At 48.4% G+C, this 20647-nt stretch overlaps 2 protein-coding genes across 6 annotated transcripts; both read left to right on the top strand.

Annotated features, from left to right (window-relative positions):
- Positions 1-1394: 1394 nt before the first annotated feature.
- Positions 1395-7958, top strand: klhl15 (kelch-like family member 15). 5 transcript variants are annotated; one of them, XM_084443032.1, is made up of 9 exons: positions 1395-1542; positions 2186-2285; positions 3409-3547; positions 3833-4021; positions 4613-4837; positions 5340-5501; positions 5585-5794; positions 6705-6895; positions 7007-7958. In XM_084443032.1, exons 1-9 carry the CDS (start codon positions 1482-1484, stop codon positions 7803-7805), a joined length of 2076 nt encoding a protein of 691 aa, XP_084299158.1. In that variant the 5' UTR covers positions 1395-1481; the 3' UTR covers positions 7806-7958. The 5 variants fall into 5 exon arrangements, with proteins under 5 accessions (XP_084299158.1, XP_084299161.1, XP_084299159.1 ...); XM_084443035.1 differs by having other exon boundaries at positions 2186-2258; XM_084443033.1 differs by having other exon boundaries at positions 2186-2238; positions 3374-3547.
- Positions 7959-10541: 2583 nt separating this feature from the next.
- On the top strand, positions 10542-20514 carry apoob (apolipoprotein O, b). Its single transcript, XM_084443045.1, has 8 exons — positions 10542-10583; positions 10987-11091; positions 11405-11527; positions 11666-11698; positions 13664-13814; positions 17969-18060; positions 19261-19347; positions 19818-20514. The coding sequence occupies exons 1-8, from the start codon at positions 10563-10565 to the stop codon at positions 19860-19862; spliced, it is 657 nt and encodes a 218-aa protein (XP_084299171.1). The 5' UTR covers positions 10542-10562; the 3' UTR covers positions 19863-20514.
- The last annotated feature ends 133 nt before the right edge of the window (positions 20515-20647 follow it).

Below are 20647 nucleotides of genomic sequence, written 5' to 3' on the forward strand. Positions count from 1 at the left end.
AATGGATTTTCAAAACGCTTCACCTTGCATGCCTTAATGACAAGCTGTTATTGAAACTTCTTGATTTAATACATTTAACCTACATTTACTGTTCTGTTGTTGGTAACACTCCTAAATCATTATGTGCAAGTCACTGAACTGGGTGCTGCCTCTTTTGAAATAACAATCGATAATGCTAAAGATTAGGCTATATATTGTGACTATGTTGTAAGTAGGCTAAGTACATTCATTTACTGCTGTAGCCTACCTCATTCATTTAGGCTACTGCATACAGTAGCCTATATTGAGACTTGAAAATAGCCTACTTTTTTCTGTGTGGCGATCTATTATTGTTATGCCCTGTAACATTGTAACTGGATCATTATCCCTTTGCCATTGGTCATTGCTCTTGGTCCTGTACCTTTAAGAACCTGCTAATTGGTAGCCCTGCTGGGATAAATAGGGATGGTTTGTGCCCTGCCTTAATTGCAGACTGACGAAGGTAATCCTATCGAAACGTTTCCCGTCTCTCTTTTTTCTCACTCTTTGGTAGCACAAATTTTTTGTACAGCACCGTATTTTGAAAATAATGAGAATATATTTTTGCATCCCTCAGTGTGGACATTCTCTTTGTCTCATGTCAGTGTGCGAGCATCTTCCATTTTTATAGTATATTGTTTAGTCAGGAATTTAGGAACTAATAAGCAACTGTGGAGAGGAGCAGGGCTAATAATTCCAATTTACATGTAGGCCTACTTGTTGCATATGAAAAATAAAAACTTGAACACCATCTAATTTAGCTTCCTCAGATTACAGGAGGCCCCTCCCAGTTTTGTGGAGCCTGTTGGTCATCTAATTCTAGGGCTGGCCTTTCCAATGTGTGGTGTGATTTCTGTTATGGTCTGCATTTCCATATCAAGCATCCACGTTTGATTAATAAATGGTTTGCTACATGGTTTGCGACATCGATTGACATCAGATTTAAGGATGTAAATCCGTTATGGAGGAGGCTCATAGCTCCTTCCAGACCCAGGATCAGTCTAGCGCTGTATGCGATGACACCAGCACTGGCATCAAAGCAGCATCACTAGCAAACTGCAATACACTCTTGGAACAAAGCCAAGATGCCATTGATTGCATGACGTTTATGCGCTAACGCCTAAATTTAGCTTGCTCAACAGTAGAGAATTGTCTCATTCACCTGGCAGTAACCAGTCTATTCATCATTATTGTGACTGGTCCTGATGTTGACCAGTTGAAGAGTTGAGATGGACAGCAGGTTCACTGCAGCACAACGCCCTTCAGTTCCGTTCCAACGGGATATGACGCTAGTGCAGAGAATAATATGGCGTCGGCGATGGATATAGACTCCGTAGACAAGTAGTGTGTTGATATTGAATACAATTAAAGCCAAATTGAAGAATATGGAGTGTTCTAATTGACTATAAGGAAATGCGTTTTTACTGTCCGTTTTCTTGATCCCGGATTCAGACCCACAACCCATGTCCGAAGGACCCAGAGCTGCCTGGTCGAAGAGGGGTTGTGGGGACTCGCATCGCCGAGGTGAGACCTTTAGCCAGCCAGCTAGTAGGCGACTACCAAAGATCAGGATGCCGTCTGGACACATTTGTAACTCGTCACCGTTACGGTTCGTGTGTGCAATAACACAATACAAGTGTCTTGTATCATCAGACTGTCTAGCTAGTTGCATGTCATACTACACTGAATATCCCACGAATGGCCTTGTGAAAAGAGAAATCTGCCGCTAGCCAGCTTAGCTAGCTACCTAGCTAGTTAATGTCAGTGGCAGCTAATTAATGTTAATGATAGTTAAAGTGCACAGTGCTTAGCCAGTCGTGAGCTCAAGCAGAGATATCTAGCTTGGCGGAAAATGCCGTTCATTGCTGTTAGCTTGCTAAAGCATCGTCAGCTCTACGGCATTGTGCAAATGATCCCACGGAATTGAAAAGTGTAGCATATTAACGCCTTTGTTTTCCTTGCGCGGTGGCGGCTTTATTGATTGAATGTCACCACTTTGTATGACCACACTCGAATTCACTTCATGTGTTCCAGTTGTCTGTCAGAGTTGTAGACAGCCAACATCTTATTGTTTTATGTGTGGCGTGAGTATTACTGTACCGGTCTAGAAGAACTCGTGGCAGGGTGCCCTTGTCCTCACTAGTTTGATCGCTCTCTCTCTCACCAGATCAAGGCAAACACAAGCAGAGGAAATGTGAGCGGCCCCTCAGCGCGCTGTCTGTGAAGCCCTGTCCACCCGGGCCCAAAAAGGTAACAGCTGACCATACGTTTTATCATCACCTCTCCCTCAGTCCCCCCTTCCAAAACTAGAAACGCCACTCACTTGACATAGCCTAATTAGAAAGGTGAACACTGCATGGAGTGTGCAGGACTTCATTCATATAATTTTAGTTGAACTATAATGCTTTGTATAGGTGATATTCAGATGTTTTCTGGTGTGAATGCATCCCCTCTCAACTAGGGCTTCCATCATATTGTCTGTCTCTTACCTAGTTATGTCAGGAGCAAGGGCTATCTTTCCTGCTTGGATTTCTATCTAAACACAACTTGCCTGGCTAGGGTATAGGTTCAGAGGTTATGATTTAAGAGAATCACGTGTAATCAGTGTGTAAACCAGGGTAGGTGCTTGATTTCAACACATTAAGGTTTTTTATATATATATATATATATATATATATATATATATATATTTTTTTATGACTGCAGACATTCATGCTTTAATATGGGGAGGGGGGGGGGTTGTGTTGGGTTTGTTGTCTAGGTGATTCACTCCTCAGAAAAGTGCCATTGTTAGTTTCTCCCGGACACAAGGGGCACTGTCCTCTGATTGGCTCGGACACCCCCCTCTGACATGCCCGTGGCCAATCAGAGGTGAGTGTGCATTGTGTGTGTATATGCATGCGTTTGTGTGTTTGTCACGCGTGTGTATGCGCGTGTGTGTTTGTGTGTGTGTAGTACACAGGTGATTGTGCATGCAGGTGTTTGTGTAGGTTATATATAGCCTATGTTCTGGTTTGTGGAACCATATGCGTCTGCAGGCATGTCTGTCTGTCAGTGTGTAGTAGCGTTTGTGTGCTGCTAATGTGCGAGAGTTTGCACGCGTGTCTAATAATGTGTGAATGGGTGTGTGACAGTGAGAGAGAATTTACGTTTGCCGCTACCGAAGGGCTGAGGTGTGAAATAGAGATATTCACACACATGCACGCAAACGCGCACACCCAAACACCCACACACAAAATCTTAAGATGATGAGCAAGCGTAAACGGGGACCCAGATCACTGCTTCCTCTGACTTGTCCTGACACCTCCTCTCCCTCATCCTCCCCCTCATCCTCTCCCTCATTCTCTCTCCTCTTGCGTCTCCCCCTGCTTCGTCCGGCCCCCTGTCCAGGTGTGTGATGTCGGGGGGGGATGTGGAGGTGTACCTGTCCCAGGTGCATGATGGGAGTGTGTCCTCGGGGTTCAGGGCGCTGTACGAGGAGCGTCTTTTGCTGGACGTCACGTTGCTGATCGAAGAGCACCACTTCCAGGTAGCAATGGCCACGCCCCCCCCCCCCACACACACTCAAAACACACACATACACACTCACAAAACACACACACAAAACGCACATGCACATTCACACACACTCGTACACAACACACACACACACACACACACACTCAGTCAAAACACAAACACTACACCAGACAGGTGTAACATACATAGTACATACAGTAGAAGAACACAGTGAGAAGTCATGGCGGTTATGTGTACATATATGGTGTAAATGTCAAATAACGTTGCGTTAACGCTTGGCCCTCCTCGTTCCCAGGCCCACAAGGCCCTGCTGGCCACCCAGAGCGACTACTTCCGGGTCATGTTCACGGCAGACATGCGGGAGAGGGACCAGGACAAGATCCACATGAAGGGCCTGACGGCCGCCGGCTTCGGCCACGTCCTGAGGTTCATGTACTACGGCTCCCTGGAGCTCAGCATGCCTACGGTCCAGGAGATCCTACAGGTGCTGTACACCACACACACACGCACGCGCACACACACAAGCGCACACACACCTCAGTAATAAGAGGGGGAATACATTGAATTCAGTTGGCGGTTTTGTCAGACACAAAGCGCTGTACACTAACATTAGACAGTATACAGTGGGGAAGTTCACCATGCTTATTTCTCTCTTTATCTCTCCCCTCCCTCCATCTCTCCATTCGTCCATCCATCCCTCCATCAATCCCTCCATCCATCCCTCCATCCCCTCCCTCTGTCCATCCATCCCTCCCTCCATCTCTCCCTCCACCCCCTTCCCTCCCTCCCTCCCTTCCTCCCTCCCTCCCTCCACCCCCCCTCCCTCCCTCCCTCCCTCCATCCACCCCCTTCCCTCCCTCCCTCCCTCCCTCCCTCCACCCCCCCTCCCTCCCTCCCTCCCTCCATCCATCTCTCCTTACATCCATCCCTCCACCCCCCCTCCCTCCATCTCTCCCGTCATCCATCCCTCCACCCTCCTCCATCCATCCATCAATCCCTCTATCCATCCCTCCCTCTCCCCCCCTCCCTCCCTCCGTCCATCCATCTCTCCATCCATCCCCCCCCCCCCCCCCAGGCGGCCATGTACGTGCAGCTGACCGAGGCGGTGGAGTTCTGCTGCTCCTTCCTGCTGGCCAAGATCTGCCTGGAGAACTGCGCCGAGGTCATGCGCCTCCTGGAGGACTTCAGCGTCGGCGTGGAGGGCGTCCAGGAGCAGCTCGACAACTTCCTGCTGGAGAACTTCGTCCCGCTGATGAGCAGGCCTGACTTCCTGTCCTACCTGAGCCTGGAGAGACTGCAGGTGCGGAGAGTTGTAGTTGGCGTTGGCGTCCCAGATCGGTTTGGATTCTCTCTCTTCTGTCTGCTCTAGAATTCCTACTTCTGACACTATTACGGGGCGGCTGTAGCTCAGTCGGTAGAGCGGGTCGTTCAATGATCGAAGGGTCAGCGGTTCGAATCCCAGCTCCGACTGTCCACATGTCGAAGTGTCCTTGAGCAAGACGCCTAACCCCAAATTGCTCCCAATGAGCTGGTTAGCACCTTGCATGGCAGCTACCGCCATTGGTGCGTGAATGGGTGAACGAGAGGCCATTGTAAAGCGCTTTGAGTGCCGCTAAGGTGGTATATAAGTGCAGTCCATTTACCATTTTGATGTATTGGTCCATAGTCATAAATAAAGAATGTGCAATCTTAATTAGTTGCCAAAGTTTGTAGTATCGTGTTGTGTTTGTATGAAGTATTATGTAGCTGAATGTACATCACCACATGTAAGGGCTGCTGTATCTCTCCCTCCCTCTCGCCAGGCGTACCTCGACAGCGACGCTCTGAGCCGCTTCCCGGAGATCGAGCTGTACGAGGCGGTGCAGGCCTGGCTACGACACGACCGGCGCCGCTGGAGGCACACCGACACCATCGTCCAATCCCTGCGCTTCTGTCTCATGACCCCCAACAACGTCTTTGAAAAGGTGAAAGACACGCCCACACAGCAATTGATTTTTTCCCCCCACGTACCGGGTTAGTTTGACCTTCGACCCCTGCACCCTTGCAGGTGAAGACCTCGGAGTTCTACCGCTACTCGCGGCAGCTGAGGCAGGAGGTGGACCAGGCGCTCAGCTACTTCCACGACGTCAATGAGCAGCCGCTGGTGGAGACGCGCTCCAACCGCATCCGCTCGCTCCGGACGCAGACCGCCGTGTTCAGGGGCATGATCGGACACAGCATGGTCAACAGCAAGATCCTGCTCCTGCACCGGCCCAAGGTGTGTGTGCGTGTGTGTGTGCGTGTGTGTGTGTGTGTGGCATTGGTCTGGTGTGTGTGGCGTGTCCTCTGTATTTTTACATCTTTTGAAATCATGAGGTCTACGGTTTGTATTAAGGTGTGTGTGGTGTGGTGTGGTGTGGTGTGGTGTGGTGTGGTGTGGTGTGGTGTGTGTGTGTGCGCGTGCGCGCCGTAGGTCTGGTGTGTTTGGCGTGTCATCTCAGTGCCTTAACATCTTTTGAAATAAGGTCTGCGGTTTGTTTTAAGGTGAGGTGTGTGTGTGTGTGTGTGTGTCGGGGGGGTGGGGGGGTGGTCTGGTGTGTGTGGCGTATGATCTCTGGCGTGTCATCTCAATGTCTTAAAGGAGAATGCTCGTTTTTGACAACCTGGACCTTATTTACGGCATATTATAAGATGTTTCACTCACCGAGATAACTTTGGTGTAATTCGGAGGCCTGTAGAAGAAATTTAAAATCCAGCGCGAGCCAAGTATATCCATGTAATGGCGGCGGACGGGGCACTGAGAATGCAGCTTCTAAAAAATCAATTTTCTGCCGCAAAACGGTTTTCATCAATCTGTCTTTATGAATCGCTAGTTGTGCTTACATAGAGCGAGGGCTTGTTGTGGTTTTTCACATGCCTCTGTAATATGATCTTTAGAAACGTCTTTAGAAACCAATTAGCTTCCCCACTTGCTCCAGCACGCATGCGCACAACGCGCAGACTGGCTATTCTCCGTCTGTAGGCTACACTGGGGGCTCACATTCTCTACGCTACGTTGGTGCCTGGAATGTTGTGTTCAATATGCCTGAATATTTATCAGATTTTGAGGATATAGAAGATGACTTAGAATATGATGGACGCCGATCGTGGTGTTGTGTGTGTGTGTGTGTGCGTGTGTGTTCCCCCAGGTGTGGTGGGAGCTGGAGGGTCCTCAGGTGCCCCTGCGGCCGGACTGCCTGGCCATCGTCAACAACTTCGCCTTCCTGCTGGGCGGGGAGGAGCTGGGCCCAGACGGCGAGTTCCACGCCTCCTCCAAGGTCTACCGCTACGACCCGCGCCAGAACTCCTGGCTCCGCATGGCCGACATGTCCGTGCCCAGGTCCGCGCCGCCTCCGCGCTTCGTTCATTTCGATTTCGAAAAACCAGGTCATCGTAGCAGACTTAAAAAGACGAACTCTCTTCTTCTTCTTCATTTGTGTCAATCTCCCAGGTCGGAGTTCGCCGTGGGAGTCATCGGCAAGTTCATCTACGCCGTGGCGGGCCGCACGCGCGACGAGACCTTCTACTCCACGGAGCGCTACGACATCACCGAGGACCGCTGGGAGTTCGTGGACCCGTACCCGGTCAACAAGTACGGCCACGAGGGGACGGTCCTCAACGGCAAGCTGTACATCACCGGCGGCATCACTTCGTCCTCCACCTCCAAGCAGGTGTGCGTGTTCGACCCCGGGCGGGAGGCGGGGGGTGGCGGCGGCGGCGGGGGAGGGGGAGGGGGAGGGAGCGTGTGCGGGGGGGTCGGGGGCTCGGGGGGAGCGGACACTCACAGGACGCGGGCGGGACGCAGCCCGCTCCTCCCCAGCGCGCACGCCAACTGCTGGGAGAACAAGTCGAAGATGAACTACGCCCGCTGCTTCCACAAGATGATCTCCCACAATGGGAAGCTTTACGTGTTCGGCGGCGTGTGCGTGATCCTGAGGGCGTCCTTCGAGTCCCAGGGCTGCCCGTCCACCGAGGTGTACGACCCGGAGACGGACGAGTGGACCATCCTGGCATCCATGCCCATCGGGCGCAGCGGACACGGGGTGGCCGTGCTGGACAGACAGATCATGGTGCTGGGCGGCCTGTGTTACAACGGCCACTACAGTGACTCCATCCTCACCTTCGACCCGGAAGAGAACAAGTGGAAGGAGGACGAGTATCCCAGAATGCCTTGCAAACTGGACGGGCTGCAGGTGTGCAGTCTGCACTTCCCAGAGTATGTGCTCGAGCACGTCAGGCGTTGCAGCTGAAGTCGGTTTGAACAAACCTCCTTTTTTTTCTGCTCTAGGAACTCCCACTTTTAGGGCTGACTCCTCCCATTGTTTACAGGTGTGAAACTAATACTCTAATGCTCAAGCTTTTAAAACTAGAGACCAGTGCTTATTTAAGAACAAAGATGAAACCAAACATGCCATAGTTTTCTGTCCTCGATGATGGGAAACGGTGTTTCGTTAGTGGTCAAGTTGTGGTGGATTCTTTTCAAAGATATTAGCTTTGTCAGAAAAAACGGTTTAAAAAAAAAAAAGTGAGGAAAAAAAAGTTTGCATTCTGCTAGTTTATTTTTGGACTATGGTCAGTTTCCTATTCTACTGTATTTATTCAGTCAGTTCTAGGAGTCTTACTCTCCTGTAAACCCCTATATATTCACTATGTGTTCATGTTCATGTGATGTCATGGAGTCTATGTCCACCTCCTTGAGTCTGAGTTTGGGTAGCTAAAATGTGTGTGTGTGTGTTTGCAAGTATGTGTGTGTGTGTGTATGTGGGTGTGCGCGCGTGTATGTGGGTGTGCGTGCGTGCGTGGGTGTGTGTGTGGGGGTGTGTGTGGGGGGGTGTGCGCGCGTGTATGTGGGTGTGTGTGTGGGGGTGTGCGCGCGTGTATGTGGGGGTGTGTATGTGGGTGTGCGTGGGTGTGTGTGTGGGGGTGTGTGTGGGGGGGTGTGCGTGCGTGTATGTGGGTGTGTGTGTGGGGGTGTGCGCGCGTGTATGTGGGGGTGTGTATGTGGGTGTGTGCAGCTGAGAGATTAGAAGAGAAAAAACACTACTGGTCATGTGAGGTTTTAGTGACCTCATACTGGGAATGATGATGTCATGACTGCACTATTGCAATGTTTTTCCGCTGCTGTATGCCAGAGTCAAGAGGTCAGAGGTGAGGGTTCAGGGGTCACTTAGACTCGAGAGGTCAGTGGCAAAGTTTCAGGGGTCACTCAAGAGTCCAGAGGTCAAAGGTGAGGGTTCAGGTGTTACTCAGATTGAAGAAGTCAAAGGTGAGAGTTCAGGGGTCACTCGATGTGTTGAGAGGACCCCTGTCACAGAACGATTACTTTATATACGTTATTTATGCTTTTCTTACTCTGTGGGGTTTGGATGAGCCTCCTTGAGTCTGTCTTTTACAGCAGGATCTTTGAGCTAACTTTCCTGGATAGTCTTTCTTAATGTTATTGTATCCTTATATGGGCATATGATTGAAGTGATGGTGATGAATGATTTGGGGGTTCTATGCACACCTGAGTTGTCTTGTGGACAGGTGCGTTGGAGGGAAATGCATTTAAGGATAAAAGGCTCCTGCACACGTCTTGTGATGTAAATTTTAACAAATTGTATTACTGCAACGCTCCGGTACTTGAACCTTTGTCAGTAAGAAAAATGTTTGAATGAAGACAGTGGGCTGGAGCCTTTTTCATTTCATGTCTTAAGACGGCTAGCTCAGATTCTTCTTCATAAAATCCAGTCCAGTTTATCCAGCAGATGTGTGTCTGGAGGACCGAGCCATCACTCTGTCTGTCTCTCTCTCTCTCATTCATTCAACTTTTCATTGAGCAACTATGAAAAGGGCTAAATCACATACTAATGCAGTTATGTCATCCATGTTTTGATGCCTTAAACAGCATCAGTGTCCCTGTACATGTCGCTTTCTAGATCATTCATCTGACTTTGTGACACTTAAAAAAAAGAGAGATTCTGTATTTTGTGTTTCAAAACCTCTTCAGTCATCTTTCCTCTCCTCCCCTGTCCTCAGCGTCTCAGCGTGGGTGTTGATTGGATGGATGGCTCTTGTCTTGTCATCCCTCCTGCCAAAGCTAATTTAATCAAACCAGCAGTGCAGTGTTCACACGGTCCCATTTAAACATGCTAATCCAGTGCTTGACTTGGACTGAAATAGTGCTCATCCAGTGCTGTTTTGATTTTGCCGCAGGAGCTCAGTACCGTTGAGCTGATATTCTCTAATAGGAACAGGAACTCAAGCAGTAGAACATTTGAGCTGTTGGTGCTCTGCCCTGGTGAGATCCTGCCCAAGTCCAGCACTGTGCTTAATATATTTGTGGTCAAAGAAAATGGCTGACTGGTTAAAGTACTGTACTATCTTGAACCCCCTCACAGGTGGATATCCTCGGCTGTAAGTGTGACATGTCTGTTCACGGGTAGTAGCAGCTTGTAATCAGACACACTGCATTAACATGGCGAAGGCAGGTTTGGGTAGAGAATGGCCTTCTGTCATCAGCCCCTTCCTGTTTATGTCGCCTATGTGTCATTATTTGTTAATATGTCTGAATTACTGTCTCAATATCAAACTATAATATATGCCAAAACCCAAGTCTTCAAACTGCTTATTGCAGGTCAAACTGTGCATCCAATACTACTGTCATTTTTATTTGGGGCACGGCCTGTCATATCTCAGCATTTTTAACCCTCTGTCATCCTCCTTCCGTATTTCAGTAGGTTAAAATAATAGAGTATCAAGGATAAAAAATAAAATCATACCCTGTACGATGACTGTATTTGAAAAAGAAAAAGGAAATCAAATCGACATAACGTATAATCTGAGTAGGATACATTTGGAACAATTTGTAATTTCTTGAAGGAAATAAATGTTCATATTGTTCAACTTTCCACCATTGGTCTCTCTTATTTTGTGTGTGCGTGTGTCTGTATCATGCGCGTATGCACGAGAATGTGTTTTGCCCCTACAGTCTTGCCGTAGAAAAGCATCAAATCTTCAGAAAGGAAATGTCAAACCTTGGGAAACTGGTAGGCTAACTGGCTACTGTATATTTCAATAGTTAAATTACAGAACACTCTAAGTGGGAAGCAGATAGTTGCTGTTGACAGACGACAGAATGACAAATTGATATTTGGCAGTTGTGCACACCTGGAAAAGCCTGCCTTGGCTTTCTAGCCGACTAGCTAACGCGCTAGCTAAGGGTTATGTTAGCTAACTAGCTAGCTAACCTTAAGGATGGACCACACTGGCAGAGATGGCTACTCTAGCCTAGGCAAATCGAAGTTATTGTCGGATCACAAATATACCATGTTACATTCTCCGGAGGCTCTCGTTAAGCATTCTCGTTGATGATTAATTGTGTAACGGCACCATGAGGCAGGCAGACTAACAGTGACCTCTCGCTCTGTTGTACATATCTCCCACCACCAGATGGCGCTGCCGGTCGCAGTTCCTGGGCTCCTAGGGTTGATGACGGGGACTGTGTGGGCCGCCGGGGAGGTCAAGAAGACAACCGCGGCTTTGGGTCTTGAGGAGGTAGCTATGCCGCTGCTCACCCTAGGAGTAGCAGTTCTTGCAAGTTTCACCTGGGGTGGCAAGAGGGTGGCGGGGGTTCCAGCTGGGGGGGGGGGGGCAGAGGTCATCTCCCCTATACAAATAGGGCGGCAACTGGGGTGGCAAGGCCTTTTTCAGGGGTGGGATCTGGGGGTAAAGTTATCCACTAACCTAGCTGAAGTTCGATTAATTTGTGTGTCCTGAGTAGACGGGGATTTACAATGAATGCACTGAGCGGTTTTGGAGCTGATAAATATAATGTGTGTGTGTGTGTGTGTGTGTGTGTGTTTCGCAGCTACCTTCCCTCTACACAGCGCCTGAGCCACAGTTCCGCTACGTGGAGCCAGAGGCGGGGCCAGTGGAACAGAGCGTAGCATCACTGAGAAAATGGGCGGAGCCTTACACAAATCAATGCCAGGTATAATACCCAAGGGCGTTCTACAGGATAAGGTACACCCCGGAACCTGACTTGTTCCTGGGGGTTTGTGTGTTAGATTTGAGAGAGGGAGAGATCCATCTGTGAGTACGTTTCACTTGTCTTTCTGTTTTCTTTCAGGAAACAGGTGTGTCTGCTCTGGAGAAAGCCGAGGTATGTAACACGCTGTCGGTTACATCCGTATTCTACTGTATGAGACACACATTCAGTCCAGCTGTCTGCTAGACTGTATCCTTCCCTACCCACTCATGCAAAACATAGAAGAAGAACTGACATACTCATGCAAACCATAGAAGAAGAACATCAGGTGAACTCAAAGGGGCGAATTCACTAAAGCAAATTGCGCCCGCTAATTGCACCATTATATTGCGCGTCAGTTGCGCCCGCTATGTGCTCCGTTTTAAAAACCTATTCACTAAAGACATTGCGCTAATAATATCCCAGCGCAAACACGCCCATTCGGTGTTTGCGGCTGAGTGCAATTTGCTGCTGATATAGGAAATGACTATAAATACTGCGCATACAGCGCATACAACTCGAAAGCATATCATTGGACGATGGCAGACAGAAAAAGAAAGATACGATTTTCAGACAGCGAACTTGAAGGCCTCACGGACGAGGTTCAAAAACATGTCTCACAGCTCTCCGCAAAAAATATCACGACTGCAGCAAAAAATCATATTTGGGGTTTAATTTTCCAATCAGTCAGTGCCATTTGTGTGTGTAAACGCGGAAGACTGCAAACGGAGGTGGAATGATTTGAAAAGACGAACAAAGGAAAAATTGTCATTTTATGTTATGCAAGTTGCAGCACGATGATCTGGCATACTTTTGGGGGAGTGTATAACATTGCCCCACCGGTACGATCTAGGCATCTAAACGGCTTTTCAGGATTCCAAATGTGCACTCAATCACACCGCGCGTCCTGATGTGAGCCCGGTTGTACGCCGCCTCTCCAACGTTGGAAGGATTACGCACGGGAGTCATCATCCATGGCTGAAGATGATACCTGCCGTCATACAAAAGCAAAATATTTTCAAGACCATTCAAATAAAAAAAATATTGTGTAGGCTATGTTTTTATTTATTTATACCTATATCGGTATAAATTCTATATTCAATGAACAGCTATAGGGAATGCGCAGTTTCGCGTATAGACTATTATACGCACAGTTTCGCGCTATGTAGGCTATTATAAATAAGTAGCCTATTATTCATTGGGGGAGCTTGGACTCGCTGGGGACGGGTGGAGAGACGCATAGTCAACTGAGCCTCCCCAGACGCGACTTCCTCCAGTTGGCTGAAGAGCTGCGCGCTCTGGTGTCCAAACAGCTACCACGGTGGTTCTAGTGTTAAATCAAAAAGTGACCTTCTTCTAAATATTCTCTCACGAACAACATGACTGGCATTGCGATGCCGAATTCGCCTCGCAACAATCACTGCTGCCATGATCAGTGGAAAGGCTGGCCATGACACCCCTTGCGCTTAAATACCACCACGTTTCTGAAAACGGTATTAATTTCACTTTTACTGCGTGAGGCAATTTGCGCCGATCTTTGTGAATTGGGCGGGTTTTGCAATAATGTTCATTTGCATAGAAAGGGGAACATTCTCCGCCCATATTACCTAATTTAAATATGAGCTAATAACACCGGCGCAGAGGAACGCAATGACGAACGCAACGCAGTTAACACCGTATTTCACCCTTTGCGAGGGCTTTGTGAATAGCAAACATAATTTTTGACTTATTTGCACAGGCTTTGCGTCAGGAAAAGCTGCGCAATCCTTTAGTGAATTCGCCCCAAAGTCTTGTCTTTTTCCAGGTTGAGTATCAGAGATAAGGTAAGTTCAGGTGGTGCTGTCTCAAATGTCTTCAAATTCCTCACCGCCTCTCTCCCCCCCCTCTCCACCAAATGTTGGAAAAGAAGATTTGGAGGTTCCTCGCCATCATCTCCTCTTGTCTAAGTAGCTCTGAGGAGGAGAAAAGTAGAGAGGACTTGAAGAATGGAGGACACTTATAACCTAACCTAACCTTACCTTACCATGGGTGTATTAATAGAACCTTACTCATCCTCTGACCCCCCCCATCTTTTGTGATGTCATATCCTGTTGCACCCAGGAGGTCTACAGGACCGTGGAGCCCACTGTGAGTGGCGGTGTTCAAACCGTGACGGGAGTCTACGAGTTCCTGAGCGATCCTCCTCAGGACCTGTACCCCAGTGTTGGGGTGGTTGGCTTCTCTGGCATCCTGGGACTCTACCTGGCCAAAGGTAACACACACACACACACACACACACACCAGTAAAGACGGCTTAAATATACTTCACACTAGTACGTGTACGCATTCTCCAGATGGCTGCCTCGCGTGTCCCGTGGTCGTTTGGTGCGTCGTTTGTACGCGTCTCCCTAGGCCTTGAGCGCATGCAGACTATAATACCCAACGAAAACACCAAAGATCCTCTGACGTTCTGCCAGACGGAATCAGAAAACACCACAGATCCTCTGACGTTCTGCCAGACGGAATCAAAAAACACCAAAGATCCTCTGACGTTCTGCCAGACGGAATCAGAAAACACCAAAGATCCTCTGACATTACATTAAATTTACATTACATTACAGTCATTTAGCAGATGCTTTTATCCAAAGCGACTAACAATAATTGCATTTAACGTAGGAAGAGCCAATGTACTACTACTTGCCAGAACTCACAAGTGCATCTTCTTTCTAAAACAAGTGACTAAGAGCATAATCTAGTGCTGAAGGCAAAGTGCAAGAATCACAATCTAAAGTACAGTGCAATATAATAAGTGCTTAGGTGGGAGGATTGTTGTAGTACTTCTTGAAGAGATGAGTTTTGAGCCTGCGACGAAAGATGGGCAGCGACTCTGCTGTCCTGACATCAGTGGGCAGCTCATTCCACCACTGCGGGGCCAGGACAGAGAAGAGCCGTGACCGTGTCGATCGACCGCAGGAGCCTCGGAGTGACGGGGCAACCAGTCGCCCTGAGGTAGCAGAGCGTAGTGGTCGGGAGGGGATGTAGGGTTTGACCATGGCCTGGAGGTAGGAGGGGGCTGTTCCTTTCATTGCCCTGTAGGTTAGCACCAGAGTTTTAAACTGGATGCGAGCCGCTACAGGGAGCCAGTGTAGTGTTGAATCTCTTTGTCTTTTATTATTGTCCTTGATTAGCTCTGCGTTGTGTTTTCTCGTTTCCAATAAAAGACGGACCCCCAATCTCTAGATATACCACACAGTCCAGTGTCTCCTTTCTCAGGTGTTCCAAATGAATCTCTCCAACACGGGATTTGAGCCTCAGCAAACGCGGTTTATTCCAGAAGGTTTTACATACAAAAGACGATGGCATGCCTAGTGTACAGTTGACCTCTCTGTATGCTGTCTGAACCCAAATCAAAGCATATGCAAACTGAATAGTGGTTTTAACACTTGGAGAAGGGGGGGTGTCCCACACCCCCCTCCTTCCTTCTACACAAAGCTGTCTCTCTCTTCTCGAAAGACGGCCTTGAAGCAAAGATAGGATGAGGCGCCTGACGCCCCAGTATCTAAAACAGTCGGTGTTTGTACACCACATGTGAGCATGTCACCCTTGACCTAGGTAACATGTAAATCTGTCCGGTGGAGACACGTCCTCTCCCTATAACCAGGCTTACACATATTCAGATGAACATTTCTTGATACAGCCAGCTCTATACATTTTCATCAATAGGGAACGGAGGAGGGAAGTTGTGTGGGAGAATTTGGGGTGGTTGAACACCAGGCGAGCAGCAGCTTTCTGGACAAGTTCCAGAGGTTTAATGGCTGACGCCGGTGCCCCCGCGAGGAGGGAGTTGCAGTAGTCCAGGCGGGAGATGACCAAGGCCTGGATGAGTACCTGCGCCGTTTCATTAGTGAGGAAAGGGCGAATCCTCCTGATGTTGTAGAGCATGAATCTGCAGGAACGTGTGACGGATGTGACATGTGAGGAAAATGACAGTTGGTCATCCAGGGTCACACCCAGATTCCTCGCAGTCCGAGTCGGGGTCACCACTGTGTCTTCAATGGTGATGGCCAGGTCCCGGTGCGGACAGCCCTTCCCCGGGAGGAACAGCAGCTCAGTCTTGTCCAGATTGAGCTTGAGGTGATGTGTCGTCATCCACTCCGAAATGTCAGCCAAGCACCCAGCTATGCGTGTCTCCACTTCTGTATCAGAAGGGGGAAATGACAGAACCAGTTGGGTGTCATCGGCATAGCAGTGATAGGAGAAGCCATGCGAGCGAATGACAGAGCCCAGAGATGTAGTGTAGAGGGAAAACAGGAGAGGACCCAGGACAGACCCTTGTGGAACCCCCGTAGTCAGACTACGCGGTTCCGACGTCGACCCTCTCCATGTCACCTGGTAGGAGCGGCCCGTCAGGTAGGATGCAAACAGGGAGTGTGCAGAGCCATCGATGCCTTTCTCCTCGAGGGTGGAGAGGAGGATCTGGTGGTCTACCGTATCAAATGCTGCTGACAGGTCTAGGAGTAACAGGACAGAGGAGAGAGAGTTCGCTCTAGCGGCATGGAGTGACTCTGTTACTGCAAGGAGGGCTGTCTCTGTCGAGTGGCCAGCCTTGAACCCGGATTGGTGGGGATCTAGGAGGTCGTTCTGGTGGAGGTACGAAGACAGTTGGTTAAAGATAGCATGTTCAAGTGTTTTGGATAGAAAGGATAGAAGGGAAACCGGTCTGTAGTTTTTGACATCAGAGGGGTCGAGAGATGGTTTCTTTAGGAGGGGGGTGACTCTGGCAGTCTTGAAAGCAGAGGGAAAACATCCTGATACAAGAGATGCATTGATGAGGTGGGTTAGGAAGGGAAGGAGTTCGGGTGTAACAGACTGAAGGAGAGTCGAGGGAACAGGGTCTAGGGAGCACGTGGTGGGGCGGTTAGATGTTACAAGGTTGAGGGCCTCGTTGGGGGAGAGGGGAGAAAAGTGGGATATGGTTGGGCGTGGAGAGGAGGGGGGGAGCAGGGAGTGGAGAGAGGGTGGGGATGGGGGGGTGAGTTTCGTGCATGGAGCGTTGACCGGGGGAGGGGGGAAAGAGGATCTGATATCGTTAACTTTCTTGTCAAAGAAGTTGGCGAAATCATCAGGGAGAAGGGAGGAGTTGGGAGTAGGAGGTGGGGGCTGGAGTAGTGTCTGACGTTCTGCCAGACGGAATCAGAAAACACCACAGATCCTCTGACGTTCTGCCAGACGGAATCAGAAAACACCAAAGATCCTCTGACGTTCTGCCAGACGGAATCAGAAAACACCAAAGATCCTCTGACGTTCTGCCAGACGGAATCAGAAAACACCAAAGATCCCCAGACGTTCTGCCAGACGGAATCAGAAAACACCAAAGATCCTCTGACGTTCTGCCAGACGGAATCAGAAAACAACAAAGATCCTCTGACGTTCTGCCAGACGGAATCAGGAAACACCAAAGATCCTCTGATGTTCTGCCAGACGGAATCAGAAAACGAAAAGTAGTAGTAACAGTGGCGGTGAATTTTAAAGGGAAGTTATGTGAGCTAGTCCGCAACATGTTTTGTTTGCTAGTAGGTGGTATTCATTCTGTTTCGAGCTCGGTGGGTTAGCCGCGAACTTCATGCCGCAACGAGAGATCCCGTCTCTGGGTGGACAGCTGTTCAACTCGCCTGGGACAAGGTCCCCTGGAGCTTTTCGCCTGGCTGCCCATCGCATTGTTGTGAACAGAATGAATACCACCTACTAGCAAACAAATCATGTTGAGTCACAATTATACTGTTAAAACTAAGATGCCTGGATGACAAAATATGTTTTCCAACGGATATATTTGACGAAAGTAGATTAATAAGCAAGCCGCTTTTCATCGCTAACTCAGCGGGGAGAGAACACGAACGCAATCTGTTCGTGGACTACAAGAACGCGTAATTGATACCTTTGACTGCGCATGTCAAAGGTATCAGTGACGTGTTTTTGTCAAAGATGGCGTGGTTCAATAGGGCTTCACTTAAGATTTTGAATCCTTGGGGCCTGGCCTATGCCAACGGTCTGTCTTCTTCCTGTTTACATGGCAGCCGTTGCTAGGAGCGCTGGGTAGAGAATCTAGCGTAGGTGGATTAGAGAATATAGCGCATGAGTTCAACGAATTCGAACGAAAATAATATAACATGAAAACTACTGAAAATGTTTTGAAAGTAACTGGGACGAGTTTGTCAGCGCAACGAGGGAACAACTTAAAAATTACGTTTTAAAGCCGTCATGTTCAACTTTTGAAATGTAAGTAAAACACGAAAATGCAAACATCTTTTAACATGAGCTTTACTTCAGAAAATGGATTGCGGTAATGTGATACACGTTGGGTGACTAGTTTAAGGAGACCGGTATTGACGTTTGACCCCCCTCTGTGGTGTTGTCTCTGCGTGGCAGGCTCTAGGGTGAAGCGGCTAGCGTTTCCTCTGGGACTGATGGCTCTCAGCGCCTCCATGTTCTACCCCCAGGAGGCTGCCCAAATCGCCAAGGTAACGGCCCCGCGGCATGGGTGTGTGTGTTTGCGATGATGTGGGGCGTTCCCCTCCTCTTATCTGGAGGGGCGCCGGTTTCCTGCAGGAAGGTGTGTGTGTGCGTGTGTATGTGTGTGTGTGTGTGTGTGTGTGCGTGCATGTGTGTGTGTGCGGGCATGTGTGTGTGTGTTTTACTTTGCCCTCTTCCCGTTGGCCTTGCGCAGTCAGCCAGGTGTGAGATGGATATTTCGGGTCTGTGTTTTCAACTTTACATAGGTGTGAAAGTCAGCACACCCATCACACACACACACACACACACACACACACACACAGCAAGGCTTGACAACCTATTTTGCCAGCTGGCCAGACGTAGGTTGGAGAACCACCGGGGCTAGAGAAGTGACCTCGGGTCATTTCCTCCCGCGGTTATTTCCACCAAGGTTTTGTGCGCCAGACCGCATATTCGTGAGCTGGGCCACCTGATCGTGGAACAGAGCTCTAGAGGATCACATCACATCGCTGAACATGACACAAACACGTATGAAGTGCGGACGTAGAGGAGGCAGATTCCTACCGGGCCTGGTGTTGCCAATGTTGAGATGCACACTAGTACACACTGTAAGCTGTGGCCCAGTATGAGACTAAACGGATCGATCAAACTCTGTTTCCCGTTCTCTTAACCCTCAGAGAGAGACGATCCTGGGCTAGTCATTTATTTACGCATTCCGACCAGAAAAATTTCAAATGGTTCTGGCTCTGCAAATATGCCTGAATGTCAAGCCCTGCACACACACACACACACACCAGACAGCACACACACACTCACACACAGACACCAGACAGAGTGGAGGATGCAGATATGAAAACAGATGGGATGAAAATAGGAACAGGAGGATGTAGAAGTGATGACTGCACAGGAGCTCAAAGGTTTGGGTTGGAAACATGTGACCGCTGGGCTGTTGCTTTGTAGTTTATTGGCGGCTAGTGGCCTATTTCATGTTGGCGACGGTGTGGAATATTGGTGCGGACTGGGTTATTTATGGATGATTTGTGTTGGATTGTATTGTGAGTTTGACCTCCGGACCTCTCTCATGCTGCTTGTTTCCATACAGTCATTAGCTCTAGCCCTCTTTATAGCTTGTGTGTGTGTGTGTGTGTGTGCGTGTGCGTGCTCTCTCCTGGTGCATCAGTAGCATCGTTGTTCTCTTTGTCTCCCAGGTGAGCAGAGACTCTGTGTACGCTTGGGGCTTGCGCGGACGCGCTACCATGGAGACGCTATGGAAACAGCAGCCATTTGGTAAAAAGGTGAGCCCGGCAAGCAAGGTCTCGTTAAAGGAGTAGTAAAGGGAAAAATCATGTTTAGCCCTGTTTTAAGGTTACTTATGATCATATACAATGGTTCAGATCAAAAAGTTGACAAAACTAGCACTTTTGAGAAAGTCTGATAATTGCTCTACCACCGTTTTGGTCATACAATGGATGTGGGTGGGCACCTTGAAAAATCATTCAAAAACATGTTAAACTCTCAATTTCAAAGACAAGAAACTCACAGAGGTGTTAGTTGGCGTTCTGACATATAATTCGCCATAAAGTAAGATTCTAGATCATCTGGAAAGGCTTTTTTAAATATTTAGCATAAAACTATTTAGTCGCAGCACATACGTGTGTAAACTTCCGCAAACTAGGTAGTTAGTGTACTGTATACTGTGTGTGTCCACAGTGCTGTGAGTCATGGGATGAGAGTCAGAGCTTGTGTACCGTGTTTGACCCCCCAGGTTGCGAAGGAGGCGAAGACAGATGGAAGTAGTCCTTCCAGCTGAAAGAGAGACTCCAGCGGACACACACACACACACGCTACACGGCCACCTGTGACCTGTCCCCATGTCTGCCACGCACGTCTATGACCTGTGTAGATATCGAACCCGGACAGCTCTTTCTCTCTCTCGGAGAGACACACATTGAGTTTAGCAAATGTCAAAGTCATTGGGATACAGGTTTTAAGTTTCACCTCATATCACAGATGTGACGTCGTCATGCCAGTGTTATTTGTAACGTGACGCTTTACGTGGCTCCGTGAATGGGGGGAAATACCTTGAAAATGATTAACTCAACTTTCTACAGCAACTGTCCGGTCAAATTGCAATGGATTGAAGAGCTTTGTCCTCCAGGAATTCTTTTTTTTTTTTTGCTGTGTTACATGAACCACCCACTCCGTGCCAACACATAAACCTGCCCAACAACATTATGCCTTTTCCTCCTGGTGTTACAGTATGTCAGGCCAATGTCCTCCTACATTGCTTTGACCGTATTTGTATATTTATTCACTGAGACAGCACTTCCTTGTCATTGATACATAATAGAGAGCACCGTGGTCCTTACAGTAATATATGTATATAATTGTTGAATGAATGACTGATTGTTTTAATTCCTGCTGCCCAGTAGTATAGTGTACAAGATATGGTCCAAATAAAACCAAACAAACCAATATGAAAATATACTGTATGACTGAGTCAATGTCTTTATTATTTCAAAAGTATAGTGACTTAGTATAATTGTGAGTTGCACATATTCACTGTAACTATGAACTCCAGTGTTCAGTCAGGTT

Source organism: Borostomias antarcticus (assembly GCF_949987555.1).
Source record: "Borostomias antarcticus genome assembly, chromosome: 9".
NCBI lineage: Eukaryota > Metazoa > Chordata > Actinopteri > Stomiiformes > Stomiidae > Borostomias > Borostomias antarcticus.